Below are 17,991 nucleotides of genomic sequence, written 5' to 3' on the forward strand. Positions count from 1 at the left end.
AAATTATGATGTTGTCAGAATTGAATGTGATTCATATATGATGTTCTTGACATATTAGACATCATAGAATCGAAGTCAAATTAAGAAACGGACTAATTATGTAATTGTTATGATTTTTGGAATTGATTAACTGAGATTCGATATCAGATTGGTGTTGTTATTGAAATTATGAATTGCACCGATATTGATTATGAGTTCTTGTATTATATATGTGGTGTTGGAATTGACGGGGTTATCGAGACTGTATTGTTATGCCGTCGAAACATCAGTTGATTGATATTGATCAGATTCGGTATGGATTGAGATGGTATTTTGATATCATATGTCGATGGGCATTGATCAGATTATGTTTTGATTTGAGTATTGATCAGAACAGATGTTGAATTGAGTTATATACTGATATTGTGTCTGTTCGGTATTGTTATTACCAGATTGAGAATGGACAGGATTGAATGCAGGACTTCGTCTTGTCAGAGCGTGAAGAGAAAGGTATAAATTAATGTTGAGTTGGGATTGCACAACTCGAGTGAGGTTTGACTCGAGTTTTCCCTAAATCACATACTTTACGTTATTGTATTGATTTGATTGATATACTTGTTTTCTTGATTGATAGATAACAGGTATTAGATGAGTATCTTGTGACAGAAGTGTCTGATAGTGGTGGAATCGCCACGGGCACATTGCACGATGTCACAAGATAGTGTATTGGCGATAGTGCCAAAGTCTGTCACCGGATGATTGGCTATCGATGTGGCTTCTTCTATTACTGGTGATCGGTACTGTATCGATGTGGATAGAATGAAACTCTTCTATTACTGATGATCGATGTTATATCGATGTGGATAGAATTGGAGTTTCTTCTATTACTGGTGATCGATACTATATCGATGTGGATAGAATCAGAGCTTCTTCTATTACTGTTGATCGATACCCTATCGACGTGGATAGAACTGGAGTCTTTTCTATTACTGTTGGTCGATATGGGAATGCTAACTTCTGGAAACCAGGATCCCTAGACTAGGATTGAGTCTAGTCTTAAATTTGACGTCATGAGTCTAATTGACTGTTTATATCGAGTTATGTTGATTATGTTCCTGAATATGGTACATGGTGAATTATGTTCCTGATGATGGTACATGTTTCGAATATGATTTATTCTTGATATGGACTTATATTCTGATTTGAATACATGCTAGATATATCTGTTATATGCTTTTATATTGTTTCATGATTGCATGTATACATGATTTATACTGAGAATGTAATTCTCACCGGAGTTATCCGGCTGTTGTCTTGTTTGTATGTGTGCATGACAACAGGTGGGATAGGATCAGGGTCAAGAAGAGAATGAGGCTGGACTAGATAGCGTGGAGATCCGGGCTTCGAAGCAACTTAGGATTCAGCACTGATATATAGTTGAACCTAGTTGAATTCTTGTAGATAATACAAGATTTGTATGTTTATGGTTAATATGTAAATTGAATTGAATTACATTACGTTTCCGCTTTGTATTTAAAAAAAAAAATTAGACCCTGTTTATTATAATTGTTTGATTATTCCTAAAGACGATTAAGGAATGAATTAGCGTCAGGGTCCTCACACTAATGATGCTCGTGTTGTAGCTAAATTTGTGCATAAGAACATCTTCACAAGGTTCGGAACACCGAGAGCCATTATAAGTGACGAAGGTACACATTTTTGCAATAACATTTTCAAATCACTCTTGGCTAAATACAATGTGAAGCATAAAGTGGCACTGGCGTATCATCCCCAATCGAATGGACAAGCTGAAATATCCAACCGAGAAATTAAACAAATATTGGAGAAGACAGTCAACATTAACCGGGAGGATTGGGCACTCAAGTTGGATGATGCACTATGGGCATACCAAACTGCATTCAAAACACCTATTGGGATGTCTCCCTATAAGATCGTATTTGGAAAAGCATGTCACTTGCCACTTGAATTGGAGCACCGAGCATTCTGGGCAATCAAGAAGTTGAACTTTAACTTGAAAGCATCTGCCGATGTCAAAAAATTGCAACTAAATGAAATGGAAGAATTCCGAAATGACGCATATGAGAATGCCAAGATATATAAAGAGAAAACTAAGAAGTGGCATGACAAAATCATTGTTCGAAGGGAACTCAAATCGGGGCAACAAGTATTATTATTCAATTCTCGTCTGAAGTTGTTTCCTGGTAAGTTGAAGTCGCGTTGGTCCGGGCCATTTGTTGTAGAAACAGTATACCCTCATGGGGCTATCGAGTTAAAATGCAACGATGGAAGAACTTTCAAGGTGAATGGTCAGCGGATTAAGCCTTATTATGGGACTGAAGTAAGGAATATCGACATCATTGGGTTGAGCGAACCACCATGAACAAAATTGGTATAGTCGGGCTGACGACGTTAAATCAAGCGCTTTTTGGGAGGCAACCCAAATTTTTTTTGTTTCTTTATTACATTTCGTTTTTGATTTTGCTTTTACTCTTGTATTATTATTTTAGGTTGTGTATTTTTGGTATAATGTGTTCTTGTATCTTCCCAAATCTTATGAATTTCAGTTGTTTTTCAGGACTAAAAATTGGAGGAGAAAACAACTTCAAAGAGTGCACCTGCACTGGAAATGTGTCGCACCCGCAGTAGCTATTGAATCTAAAATTGAAAAATTCCAGTAGCCAGATCGCACCTTGCGGTATTTTCAGGAGCGCACCTGCATTGGATTGGCCGAGAGCTTACCGCACCCGCGGTAAAATTTACACCGTACCCGCGGTTGTTGTGGATTCAAAATATTGAAAATTTCCAGTAGGCCAATCGCTTTCGCGGTCATTTTGTTAGTGCACCCGCGCTATAATTCCAGAACCCACACCGCAGCCGCGGTAAGTTATTTGACGCATCCGCAGTATCAGAGGGTTGAAAAAAAAAAATTCAGAGTCAATACCGCACCCGCGGTACAAAAAGCAGCGCACCCGCGGTCGCTGAAGATCGAAAACTTAAAAATTTCAGAAAGCGGACCGCACCCGCGGTATGTTTATCACCGCACCTGCTGTCGAAGTTTTTAAAAACAGAAACGGGCAAACATTGGCATTACCAAAGAACCCTTCTTCAAAAAAAATTTTCTCCTCCACTTCGAAATACATCATCTGAAAACACACTCCACACTCAAATTTTGTTTCTCCAAGCACAAATTTACCACTCACACCTACATAACATCACTCATTCCACTCAATCTCCATCTTCATTCCACACAATCAACATCAAACCTAGGGTTTGAAAGGAGGCTCGAAAATTTCACCCAAGGATTGAAAGGAGCTTTGATTTTGTTCGTACAAGAAACAATTCAACACTCAAGGTGAGCCATTCCATAGTACATTTGCTTTCAAATTCGAAATTATGGGTGTCATTGGCTATGGAAGAAAATTGAATTTTAGTAGAGTACAATCTTGATATTGTTGATTGAATTGGTGTGTATATTGTTGAGGTGTAGTTATTGTGGTTAACAAGTTTGGGGGTGTGAAAGAATCAACTAGTTTTGTGAATTAGATTGAAGGGAAAGTTGGTGATTTGAAGGTATTTGATAAAATGCCTCCAAGAAAGAAACAATCAAAGGGTGCATCATCATCTGCAAATTATGATGTAAACAAGTTTTGGGACGAGATAGCGGAGGAAAACTATGGCAAAATTCTAAACAAGATCATTGTGAAAGAGAGGGGCTTTGACTTGAGCTTCCCACGAACTGAAATTGGATTCATGCTTACTGCTAGGCATTGGGAGGAGTTTGGCAAGCCACCACCGGATGCAGTTATTTCCTTGGTAAGAGAATTTTATGCTAACCTTAAGGTTAAGCATGATCACTTGAAGGTTTTGGTGCGAGGCAAGATGATAGCATTTTGATGCGCATACCATCAACACAATGTATGGTATCCCTCCAATGATGCATGAAGAATATGAACAATACCGGAACGAGGAAGTTGATTATAATGAATTCTTCAGACTATTTGCATCGAGGGAGCAGAGTGGCGAATGAGAGAAGATGTTCATTTAAGCCTGGCCAAATCTGATTTGAAAAATGTTGCCAAAGATTGGTATTACTTTATTTCGGCTAGGATTAAGCCCACTGAACATACTACCACCGTCATCAAGGAGAGGGCAATCCAGATTTTTTGCATCTTAACGGGAAAGACAATTGATTTAGGTCAATTGCTTCAGAACTCAATGCTAGATTATGCAAAAGGTAACTCTCCTAGTGGACTCCTCCACCCTTCTCTTATCACAGACTTATGCCATTATGCGGGAGTGACTTGGGCAGCAAACGAAGAATTGTTGAAACCAAAAAATGCCATTGTGGTAATTCAACCACATAGGTCACTGACATCTGATCAACAAGATACACGCGAAGCTCAGAGAGAATTCAACCGAAGAGCTGCTGAAAGACGTGCCCATGCTCAGGCCCAACAACAACGAACACAACCGCAACGAAGAAATGTGCGGGATAGATTAACTTATTTGGAAGAGGAGATGCGCCAACAACGCCAAGACATGGACGCGTTTCGGTTTAGGACCGATACATTCATGGATTATATGATGGATTTCACATCTGTCTTGGCTCAACAATTCCATCTGCTTCCACATCTGGTAATCCATTTCCACTGAAAGGGGATCGGTTACGGTGACCGGAAGCGCAACGGAAGTTAAAAATTTTGATTTTTCATGGAATATTTCGGCCACCTCATAATATTGTGTAGCAAATACAATAAAACACCAAAAATATACATAGGGTGTTTTAGAATTTACCTATCTATCTCAAGAGATTGATGAATGGCACCAACCAAGTTGTAAACAACTTGGCTCTTCAAGGATGACAAGTCTACAAGCTCTCCTTCCTTCAAAAATTAGGCCCACCACTTGCTAGGTAAATCCCCTCTTAATTTTCACTAGAAAATTAAGAGGATTTTTCAAGGAGAAGAATATTTCTTCCTCAACACTTGAAGAAGAAAAGAAGAGAAAAAACTTGGAGAGAAAATCCCTAAAAATTTCGGCCAAGGTGATAAAAATGAGGGATGGAAGAGTTGTCTTGGTAGTGCAAAAATTTGATCCAAAAAGTTGCATGCCATGCATTATTTTAATCAAAAGTAATCTACAACCCTTCACCTCCCAAGCATGCATAACCTAATGGGCTTGTAACATTTACAAGGCCCATGGACTTTTTAATTGTCTCAAACATATTTGAGCCCAATTAGACTTTACATGATTTTACTCAAGCCCACTAGCTAAATAATTATTTCCAATTGGGCTCTACAAGGCCAATGTTATTAATTCAACACTTGAATTAATTTAATTATTTGGACTCTACTAGGCCCACTAGAGCTTAATTAATTCAACACTTGAATTAATTTAATTTAGTACATAATAATGTTTATGGAAATCACAATTTTCAAGTACATTATTCACTTGGCCTACTTTTAATTTACGAACACATTCATAAATTAAAAGTTACAATTCTCTCAGAGAAGTCATACTTCTAATTTTTCTCAACGCTTATAAACTCATTTATAAGCCGTTCAACACATTGAACTATTTTTACTTCTCAACGCGATCTAGAAAGCTAGTACTTGTGTGGCCCTCAATGGTTCATTGATACAACTAGCCGTGGGTTCACATCTCCATGTGATTCGGACTAAACATGTCCTTATATGAGCATACCCCAATTGCTCCATTCTTACTTATCAACTTCTTGATAACAAGAACGTCAGAACTCAAGTCTGATAGTACCCAACCAATCATGTTAAACGGCTAGCAGCATCGCTTACATGATTCCCTAGGTATCAAATGATAGTGCCTGCAAGAACCATTCAATTATGGTTAGCGTACAGTACGGTCCCTTCAACTCATATATCCCGACCGATTCGACAACCATTGGTTTATCGAGAGTTGTCAATGAATCGATACTATGTGTAATGTCGTAGTTGCATCGATGGTGTAATCTATGAAACCCCTTTAATAATTACCACCATACTCTGATCAGAGATTTCAACCTACATACACATGATAACACATAGGATATCCATACCCGAAGGTAAGCGGTGAATCCCCGACTACAATGCATCGACTCCTATATGTTTCGACAGAACACCCAACCTTGCCACCTGATGACCCCATGAGAGTCGGTAAACATGTCAAAGTATAATTCTAGCACATAGAGTCTCAATGTTGTCCCGGGTCAGAAGGACTAATGGTGTACAACCATAAACTAGGACTTTTTCACTCGATAAGTGAGAACCACTTGGAAAGTCCTTTTATGGAGGGTTGTTCAGTGCACCTTACAAAGAGCATCTATCTGCATGCTCGGACATCACAATGTCCCCTACCAATGAAACATGGTACTCACATCGCAGATACTAGTCTCAAACTCGAGCGGCCTATATCCTTCTTAGTGGCGGCTGAATCAACTAGGAACCATTTAGAATATACAGTATTACAAATATGAGTTTCATGATACTCATCATATGAGCATCTCATATTCTTTCTGCTATTTGTATATTCAAGGACTTTATCTATGCAACTAGCATGGGTATACAGATAAAGAAGTGCCAAAACGATAAATTCAAATATTATTAAAATAAAGACTGTTTATACATAGAGTTTAATCATGAACCCTCGGCCAACACTTGGCTCGACGGGCACCTACTCTAACAATCTCCCACTTGCACTAGAGCCAACTACCCATATGCTTCAAACCCATCGATTCGCGATGCTTCTCGAACAATGGTCTAGGTAAAGGCTTAGTCAGTTGATCAGCAACATTATCTGCGGAGCCGACTTTGTCAATCGTGACATCTCCTCTCTCCACTGATCTCTCTGAGGATGTGGTACTTTCTCAATACGTGTTTGGACTTCTGATGAGACCTCGGCTCCTTTGCTTGAGCAATGGCTCCCGTGTTGTCACAAAACACCGGGACAGGAGCAACTCCATTAGGAATGACGCCCAACTCTTGGACGAAATTCCTTATCCAAACAGCCTCCTTTGCTGCAGCTAATGCAGCAATATATTCTGCCTCAGTGGTGGAATCCGCTGTACTGTCTTGCTTGGAACTCTTTCAAGAGACAGCAGCACCATTGAGCATGAATATGAATCCAGAGGTTGACTTCGAGTCATCGATATCGCTTTGGAAGCTAGAGTCGGTATAGCCTTCCAATTTCAGTTCTCCACCCCCATAGACCAAGACAATTTATTGGTCCTTCTCAAATACTTGAGGATGTCTTTCACAGCTCTCCAATGTGAAAGACCGGGGTTCGATTGATATCTACTCACTACACTTAGTGCGAAAGCCACGTCAGGACGCGTAGATATCATCCCATACATGATGCCACCAATCGCAGATGCATAAGGAATGCTGGTCATCGCCGCTATCTCTGCATCAGTCTTGGGAGACATAGACTTGGATAGGGACACGCCATGACACATTGGTAGATGTCCTCTCTAGGACTCATCCATCGAGAACCGCTTCACGATGGTATCAATGTATGTGGACTGGGTGAGACCAAGCAATCTTTTTTATCTATCTCTATAGATCTGTATTCCTAATACAAAAGATGCTTCACCCAAGTCCTGCATCGAGAACTTACTCGCTAACCATATCTTAGTTGATTGCAACATCACTACATCATTCCCAATGAGTAGAATGTCATCAACATAAAGCACAAGGAATGTCACTGCACTCCCACTGACATTCTTATACACACAGGGTTCCTCAGGATTCTTAGCAAAACCAAACTCTTTGATTGTACTATCGAATCTGAGGTTCCAACTCCTAGATGCCTGCTTTAGACCATAAATAGATCTTTGAAGTTTGCATACCATATGCTCACTTCCGATAGATGTAAACCCTTTGGGTTGAGACATGTAAATCTCTTCCTTAATATCCCCATTAAGAAAGGCTGTCTTAACATCCATTTGTCATATCTCATAGTCATACCATGCATCTATGGCTAGCAAAATCCTTATGGACTTGAACATTGCAACCGGAGAAAAGATTTCCTCAAAGTCAACTCCTTGTCTTTGAGTATATCCTTTTGCCACCAATCGCGCCTTGAAGGTCAATACCTTCCCATCCGCCCCAAGTTTCCTCTTGTAAATCCATTTACACCCTATGGGAACAATTCCCTCAGGTGGATCCACGAGATTCCACACTTGGTTCGAATGCATGGAATTCATCTCAGATTCCATCGCTTCAAGCCACTTGGATGAATCGGCATCAGATAATGCTTCCTTGAAGGTCCTTGGATCACATCCATGGTTAGGCTCATCATGGCCCTCTTCAAGAAGCAGACCATACCTCATAGGTGGTCTCGATACTCTCTCGGATCTTCTAGGAGCTTGTATCTCCTCTCTTGCCTCTACGGGTGTGGGTTCTACAATTGTGGGTGTCTCTCGAACCTCTTCGAGTTCTATCATCTCGCCTTTTCTATCTAATAGAAATTCCTTTTTCTAAAAAGGTTGCATTCCTAGAAACAAACACCTTTGTTTCTTGGGGATGATAGAAGTAGTATCCAACCGAATTCTTTGGATATCCCACAAAGTAACACAAAATGGATCGACTATCAAATTTATCTCCCACTACCTGCTTCACATAAGCAGGGCACCCCCATATTCTAAGATAAGAATATTTGGGTGGCTTACCCATCCATATCTCATATGGTGTCTTGTCAACTGCCTTTGAATGGACATTGTTCAACAACAGTGTCGCTGTCTCAAGCGCATATCCCCAAAAGGATGGTGGCAACTCCGTGAACCCCATCATAGACCGAACCATATCCATCAAAGTCCGGTTACGACGCTCCGAAACACCATTCAACTGTGGTGTAGCGGGCGGAGTCCACTGCGAGAGAATCCCATTCTCCCTAAGATACTCTTGGAACTCGGCACTCAAGTACTCACCACCTCGATCCGATCGAAGTGTCTTGATGCTTCGTCCCAATTGCTTCTCTACTTCACTTCTGAATTCTTTGAGCCTTTCAAAGGCTTCAGACTTGTATTTCATCCAATACACATACCCATACCTCGAAAAGTCATCGGTAAAGGTGATGAAGTAGGCATGTCCATGCTTAGTAGTGATGCTAAGCGGACCGCACACATCGGTATGGATCAAATTCAATAACCCTTTGGCTCGCTCCACATGGCCCTTAAAGGTAATTTTGGTCATCTTTCCTTTCAGACAGGATTCACAAGTCGTGAGAGCATTAATATCAGACATATCAAACATGCCAACTCCCACTAGCTTGTTCATCCTTCTTAGGGAAATATGTCCTAATCGAGCATGCCATAATTGTGCCATATTAAGAGTATCTTGTTTGCGCTTGTTTGTTGTTGTTATAGCATGGACATTGTTAAGTGGAATATCTTTCAATTTTAAGGTGTAGAGATCGTTTTCAATTTCTCCAGTACCAATTAAACATTTATTCTTGTAAATATTACAAACACCTTTGCTAAATAAACAAGAAAATCCATCTTTGTCTAACATAGAAATGGAAATAATGTTTTTCACCAAGTCTGGTACAAACAAAACATCTCTTAACAACAACTTAAAATCATTGTTCAAAATTAAAGAAACATCTCCAACAGCTTTGGCAGCAACTCTTGCCCCATTGCCCATCCTCAAGAAGGTCTCACCTTCCCTGAGCCTCCTACTTCTTCCCATCACCTGCAAATCATTACAGAGATGTGAGCCACAGCCGGTATCCAATATCCAAGAAGTAGAGTTAATTGAAATGTTTACTTCGATATAGAACATACCGTTTCCAGAACTCTTCTAGGCAAGATATTCCCTGCAGTTACGCCTCCAATGTCCAGGCTTCTTGCAGTGATGACATATGTCAACAGTCTTGTCAGCCTTCACTGGTGTGGCTGCCACTACGGGACCCAGGAGTCTGCCTCTTCAAGGGCACGCTCTTCTTGGGACGTTGGAAAGAACGCTTCTTTCCCTTCCCAGGTGGACCGGTCTTCGTACCAGATGAAGAGCCCACAAAAAGAACCGGCTTCTCTTTCTTGATGGTGGACTCAAAGGTCACAAGCATGTTCACCAACTCCTCAAGGGTAGGCTCTAGCTTGTTCATGTTAAAATTTACCACAAAAGGATCAAATGAGGTGGCAGCGACAAGAGCAACACATCGGTGGTCAACTCCGAAGGCAACGTAAGATCCATGCCAACGAGCTTGTCCACGAGCCCAATCATCTTCAAGCCATGCTCATGGACCGAAGGCCCCATCTCGCATGCGCATAGTGATCAGCTCCTTGACGGTAGCATGCCTAAGAGGCCGAGTCTGCTCACCAAAGAGCTCCTTGAGGTGCATATGAATGTCAGCAGCATTCTTTGCATCCTCAAAACGCCTTCGCAACTCATCATTCATAGAAGCCTGCATATAACACCTAGCCTTCAAGTCATGGTTACACCAATCCTTGTAGGTCTGCAATTCCTCAGGAGTGCAGCTAGTCGGAGCCTCAGCAGGGGGCGACTCAGTCAGTGTATATGCAATCTTTTCCGATTTTAGGACGATTTTCAAATTTCTTAGCCAAGTGAGATAGTTAGGTCCGGTTATGTCAGGGCCCGTGCTCTTAATTGATATTTAATTACCACACAACAAGGATTAAATGGTGTAAACAGCGAAAACGAGTTTAAAACGTTCATTAGGGCCTACAGAAATTTCGGCATGACCTCCCCGTAAGTAGGACATCCCAAAAATTTCGAAACACAACAATAACAATATACGCTCGAAAATAACATCAGTTTCACAATCAACCACACCAACATCCTACAGCCGCACTGGCCAGGACTAGACACAACATACCACAAATAAAATCCAAACAACATTAAAACATAACCATACAGCTACACAGGGCATCTCCCTGGCAAATGTATCAAACCAGCATAATATATATATAAATATCTGGGAACTCTGACACCAACCGACTGACTACTGGGTACCCCACTCGCTGACGCTCCACCAGACGCGTCAAAACCCCTGGAATGACCTGCTATGTCATCAAAAACAACCAAAACATCAAAAAAAAATAAAACAGGGGTCGGACCCCAGTACGACAAACCAGTAAAATCATGACGTAAATAAAGGACATGTAATAATATCAAGTAAATGCAATGCTATGCGATGCATGAATGGTAACAATGGAATAACGGATACCAAATGGAGTCCAAACGAATAGCATCATCAACAGTAACAGTGGCCACCCGTGCCAGGAATGCAGCATCAAATCGCCGCTCGTCCATGCACGTAGCATCGGGAATGCGAGTAGCTAAGTCGCTCGTCCCTAGCTGTCATCTGGGAATGTGGCTAATCCTAACCCACTCGTCCCTCTGATGACTCAATAAATCTCAACAGAATCAACATAAATAGCCGTAAAAGGAGTCAAGGCTCAATATCTTATGCTAATACAATTTATGCATGAATGCAACAAAAGAAACATTCAATGCACATAATAGCAAACAACATTCACCGAATATTCTTACAAGCCAATATAAGCGTCATAATGATATAGGTTTGAACGTACCTCAATTGCAACTTACAATACCACGGAAAATTCTTAAGGATTATCGACTGAACTCGCCCAACAATAAAACCTACAATATAAATTCGCTATACACTTCAATACAATGCATACCAAACGACTAAACCGAAATAAATCGTCTCGGTTAAAATTCGAAATCCGGGCAGCCTATATAACCTTTCAAAATCTGGAATTCAAGCTTAATACCTCAATACTCGAGGCTAGAATGCACAACGGTAATTTCGCAAAGGTGGCTCGCCGGAACAAGTTGCCGGAAATACTGTTCACGCCGGAAACCTAGCTGGAAATTAGAGGAAAAGCTCAATTCTTCACTTTTATAAACTAATACACCAAGAACAACCAAAATTCGAAGCCAAAAGATTACCTAAATCCGAATCGAAGCTCATGCACGGTTGCTGGAAACAGGGTCGATCGAACTCTATACCTTCCGATTCATGGTAGGAAATACTCTAATAGAAAGGAGGAAGAAGAGTGCTAACTGCTGCACTAAATTTTCTGGCCGCTGGCAGCGCTGCGCGAAGACGGCAGAAAACAGAAAGAAGGCGACGAGCAAGGCTGGGAAAGAGTTTCTGGAAATGAACGATTTGATTCTTCTATCAATTGGGTTTGGTTATTTGTAATAAAAATGGGAAATGGGCTGGGCTTATTTTAAGTATTGGGCCTCACAATCTCCCCTACTAATAAAAGATTTCGTCCTCGAAATCGAACAAACACAACACTGATATCCACAACATTACATCTGATAATACATAGGAAATTCAGAATACATCGCGTAATTCATTACATTCTCAAACAAATGAGGCCATTCTTGTCGCATCTTTGCCTCTAAGTCCCATGTAGATTCTTCTCTTCCATGTCTACTCCATTGTACCAAAACCAATGGAATCGTCTTGCTCCTGAGCTGTCTTTCCTTACGGTCCAAAATTTGCACTGGATGTTCAACATAGCTAAGGGAACTGTCCAACTCCACATCCTCGACATTCAAGATATGAGACGGATCTGGCTCATACTTCCGCAACATAGATACATGAAACACATTATGTATCAAAGAAAAACTCTGCGGCAAATCTAAACGATACGCCAATGTGCCAATCCTTTCAACAATCATATACGGACCAATATAACGCGGAGCTAACTTCCCTTTATGTCTGAATCTCATGGAACCCCGGAATGGTGATACTTTCAAGAAAACATAATCGCCCACTTGGAACTCTAAAGGTCTACGCCTTTTATTAGCATAACTGGCTTGACGATCTTGGGCTGCTTTCATCCTTTTCCTGATCAATTCAACTTTATCTTTCATCTCTTGAATAAATTCTAGTCTTGACATCTGTCTTTCTGCTACATCTTCCCAACATATCGGCGATCTGCACTTTCTTCCATACAAAGCTTCAAATGGTGCCATACCGATTGTTGCCTGAAGACTATTATTGTAAGAGAATTCAACCAAAGACAATGATTCTTGCCAACCACCTTTGAAATCCATCATTACTGCTCGTAACATATCCTCTAGAGTCTGGATGGTTCTTTCTGACTGACCATCTGTCTGCGGGTGATAGGCGGTGCTCATAGTCAACTTTAAACCCAAAGCTGATTGCAAACTTCCCCAAAACTTCGAAGCAAACCTTGGATCACGATCAGATACTATGGTTACTGGCACACCATGCAATCTCACTATATGATCAATGTACAGCTTCGCCATTTTCATGTAAGTACAAGTACGATCATAGGGGATAAAATGAGCTGATTTAGACAATCTATCGACAATCACCCAAATCGCATCACAACCCCGGTTAGAACGAGGTAAATGAGTCACAAAATCCATAGCAATGTGCTCCCAGTTCCACTGCGGTACTTCAAGACTATGTCACATTCCACCAGGTCTCATTCTCTCGGCTTTAACTTGTTGACACGTTTAGCATTTAGCCACAAAATGAGAAATATCTTTCTTGATACCTTCCCACCAATAATGAGCTCTCAAGATATGATACATCTTTCGAATTCCTGGGTGAATACTGTGTCGACTACAATGTGCTTCCCGTAGTATAGCTTCTTTCAGATCTATCAAATTAGGAACCACAAGTCTACCATTAAAGCGCAGACTGCCATCTGAAGCAACACTAAACTTTTCTGTCTGACCTGTTCGAGACAATTCTTTCAATCTATGAATATGCGGATCGGTCTTCTGTGCTGCTTTGATTCTGGACAAAATCTGTGGCTCAACTTGAATAGATGACACTATGAAGTAGTCTCCACTGATCTGATAAGTCCATCCTGAAGTTCCCAAGTGCTCGTGAACTTTAGAGATAGTCAAAGATCTCAGCATACCATTATGAACTTTCCTGCTGAGAGCATCTGCAACAAGATTCATTCGCCCTGGTTGATACTGAATCTCACAATCAAAGTCTTTAAGTAACTCCATCCATCGACGTTGTCTCATGTTCAAGTCAGGCTGTGAGAAAAGATATTTAAGGCTCTTATGATCCGAATAAATCACAAACTGCTCACCGTACAGATAATGACGCCATAACTGCAATGCAAACACAATGGCAGCCAACTCTAAGTCATGAACTGGATATCGGGTTTCATGCGGCTTCAACTGACGAGAAGCATATGCAATCACTCGCCCATTTTGCATTAGAACACATCCAAGTCCATTTAGAGATGCATCTGAACAAACAACATATCCACCTGAGCCTGATGGCAAAGCTAGCACTGGAGCTGTTGTCAACTTTTCCTTCAAAGTCTGAAAACTTGACTCACATTCATCAGTCCACACAAAACGTCGATCTTTTTGCGTTAATTGAGTCATAGGCCTTGCTATAATAGAAAATCCTTCAATGAAACGCCTATAGTATCCTGCCAATCTCAAGAAACTGCGAATATCGGATATATTGGTTGGTGTTGGCCAATTGATAACAGCTTCCACTTTACTAGGATCCACTGATACTCCTTGAGCTGATATAATATGACCCAGAAATACAACTCTGTCCAGCCAGAATTCACATTTAGAAAATTTTGCATACAATTGCGCTGCTCTGAGTGTCTGTTGGACCAACCTTAAATGTTCTCGATGCTCCTTCTTTGTTTTCGAATAAATCAGAATGTCATCTATGAAGACAATAACAAATCTGTCTAAAAATTCTCGAAAAACACGATTCATCAAATCCATAAAAACCGCAGGAGCATTAGTCAATCCAAAAGGCATAACTAGAAATTCATAATGCCCATAACGTGTTCGAAATGCTGTCATCGGAACATCTTTCTCTCGAACTCTAAGCTGATGGTAGCCAGAACGGAGATCGATCTTTGAATACACTGATGTACCTTGCAACTGATCAAACAAGTCATCGATACGCGGCAGGGGATACTTATTCTTCACAGTAGCTTTGTTCAACTGCCTGTAATCAATCCACATTCTCATCGTTCCGTCTTTCTTCTTGACAAACAATACCGGAGCTCCCCAAGGTGACATACTTGGTCTAATATAGCCTTTTTCTAGTAAGTCGTGTAATTGTTCTTTGAGCTCTCTCAATTCCGCTGGAGCCAAACGGTATGGTGCCCTCGAAATAGGATTTGTCCCGGACACCAACTCAATGCTAAAATCAATTTCCCTCTGGGGTGGAAATCCAGGAATTTCATCGGGAAATACATCAGGGAATTCCTTGACAACAGGAATATCAGAAACTTCAAATCTTTTTCCCTGTGTCGCATCAACTGCATAGATCATGAATCCTTCATTTCCTGTCGACAAGATTCTAAACATCTCCATTGCTGACATTAATGGAATACGTGATTGCGAATCACTACCGTAAAAATTCCATTTACTGCCATAATACGGTCTGAATCTGACAACTCCATGGAAACAATCGACGGTAGCTCGATAATTAGACAGAGTATCCATTCCCAGAATACAGTCGAAGTCAGACATATCCAGCTTGATGAGATTAGTTATCATAATATTATCATCGAATCTAATAACACAATTCAGAATTATCTCATGAGACATCAAACATACACCAGCAGGTGTAGAGACTGACACAGTATCTATCAACGGAGTAGCAGCAATCTCATGCTCATCAACAAATACAATAGATACAAATGAATGAGATGCTCCTATGTCTATCAGTATACGAGCGGGATGATAAAAAATAAGACAGATACCTGCGATAACTCCACCCGGTGCGTCTTGAACTTGATCCTGGGTTAAAGCATGAACTCGAGCCTGCTGTGGCCCTGGGAAACGCTGCTGTGCAGAACCTCTAGGCTGAGGATAGCTAGACTGCTGAAAAGACTGAGTCGGAACAAAAGGCCTAGTTGCTTGTCCTCTAAAACCCTGACCAAACTGAGGTTGCTGAAATTGTTGTCTCACTGCATTCGGACATACTCTAGCATAATGTCTAACTTGCCCACAAATATTACAAGATCCGTGAACTCCCGTACACTGAGTGCTGAAATGCTTACCACCACAATGATCACAAAATACTCCACCTAGAAAAACTACTACGAGTCTGTTTCTTGAACTGTTTTCCTTTGGCCGTAAAATTTTGCTGCTTTGGTTGTTGATAAGACTGCGTAGGCTGGTACGGCAGTAAAGGACGGTATAATGGTGCACCCACTGGCATCGACACATTACCTCCGAAACTCTGAGGAAAACCTGGTTGAACTGACTGTGGTTCTGCCAAAAGTAAACTCGCCTCCACATTCTTGGCTTTCTCAACGGCATCGGCATAATTAACAGGTGCTCCAGCAACTACTAAAGTACAAATGGTTCGCTTCAATCCTTGCATAAAATGCGATAGCTTGTTCCGATCACTGCTAGCAACATGAGGAACATAGGCAAGAAGCGCTGAAAATTGAGAGGCATACTCCACTACAGTCATATTACCTTGAGTCAATCTATTGAATTCAGCTTCCTTGGACGAATAGTACGAAGGCGGTGAATACTCTCGAGCAAACTGAGCGCAAAATACATCCCAAGTAACTCTTATACCTGATTCTTTCAAAGCTTCCTCAGTAGTTTCCCACCATAACTGGGCTCGGTCTTTTAATTGACAAATAGCCAACTTAAGCTGCAAGTCAGGAGTGTACTCCAACATATTGAACAAACGCTTCATACTTTTTAACTATGCTATAGCTTTCTCACCATCTTCATTCCCAAAGAATCGAGGAGGACGCATGTTCTGAAATCGGGATATCACTAGTTCCATTTCACCCATTCCTCTAGTCAACTGATCCACTTCATGCTCAACGTTAGCATTTCGTGCTTCACCACGAGGACGACGACCTCGTCTTCCCCAATCAGTCTCGTTAAGTCCTCTAACATTAGGAGCTTCAGATTCCTGAACAACTTCCTTTCCTTTTCTGCCCTTACGACCAGGTGCCATCTACAAGACACAAGTATTTAATCCACAGGCAGAAACAAAATAATCGGTTGATTACAAGAGCATAAACTTAAACTAATAGGAAATTCTAAATTAAATGACAACTTAATCAACTATACGCTCTAGTCATGCTGATACAATTAAGTCAAAACATAGAAACAAGTAAGAGCAAATAATCGAACACATGCACAATCATTTTATTTGTGCCTAAACTCGAGTGTCCTAGACTATAATTCGAGCGTATCCCAGTTACGCTCTGATACCAAACTGTCAGGGCCCGTGCTCTTAATTGATATTTAATTACCACACAACAAGGATTAAATGGTGTAAACAGCGAAAACGAGTTTAAAACGTTCATTAGGGCCTACAGAAATTTCGGCATGACCTCCCCGTAAGTAGGACATCCCAAAAATTTCGAAACACAACAATAACAATATACGCTCGAAAATAACATCAGTTTCACAATCAACCACACCAACATCCTACAGCCGCACTGGCCAGGACTTGACACAACATACCACAAATAAAATCCAAACAACATTAAAACATAACCATACAGCTACACAGGGCATCTCCCTGGCAAATGTATCAAACCAGCATAATATATATATAAATATCTGGGAACTCTGACACCAACCGACTGACTACTGGGTACCACTCGCTGACGCTCCACCAGACGCGTCAAAACCCCTGGAATGACCTGCTATGTCATCAAAAACAACCACAACATCAAAAAAAAAAACAGGGGTCAGACCCCAGTACGACAACCAGTAAAATCATGACGTAAATAAAGGACATGTAATAATATCAAGTAAATGCAATGCTATGCGATGCATGAATGGTAACAATGGAATAACGGATACCAAATAGGAGTCCAAACGAATAGCATCATCAACAGTAACAGTGGCCACCCGTGCCAGGAATGCAGCATCAAATCGCTGCTCGTCCATGCACGTAGCATCGGGAATGCGAGTAGCTAAGTCGCTCGTCCCTAGCTGTCATCTGGGAATGTGGCTAATCCTAACC

General features: G+C 40.9%; 2 protein-coding genes across 2 annotated transcripts; both read right to left on the reverse strand.

The window, feature by feature from the left end:
• Window positions 1-12,314: 12,314 nt before the first annotated feature.
• LOC142521875 (uncharacterized) lies at window positions 12,315-12,884 on the reverse strand. Its single transcript, XM_075625049.1, has one exon. The coding sequence runs from the start codon at window positions 12,882-12,884 to the stop codon at window positions 12,315-12,317; it is 570 nt and encodes a 189-aa protein (XP_075481164.1).
• Window positions 12,885-13,496: 612 nt separating this feature from the next.
• LOC142521876 (uncharacterized) lies at window positions 13,497-16,698 on the reverse strand. The gene is made up of 6 exons (XM_075625050.1): window positions 16,068-16,698; window positions 15,746-15,952; window positions 15,036-15,628; window positions 14,909-14,978; window positions 14,127-14,440; window positions 13,497-14,033 (listed from the first exon to the last, which is right to left on the reverse strand). The coding sequence occupies exons 1-6, from the start codon at window positions 16,696-16,698 to the stop codon at window positions 13,497-13,499; spliced, it is 2,352 nt and encodes a 783-aa protein (XP_075481165.1).
• Window positions 16,699-17,991: the final 1,293 nt, after the last annotated feature.

This window comes from Primulina tabacum, chromosome 13, assembly GCF_025594145.1.
Source record: "Primulina tabacum isolate GXHZ01 chromosome 13, ASM2559414v2, whole genome shotgun sequence".
Taxonomy (NCBI): domain Eukaryota; kingdom Viridiplantae; phylum Streptophyta; class Magnoliopsida; order Lamiales; family Gesneriaceae; genus Primulina; species Primulina tabacum.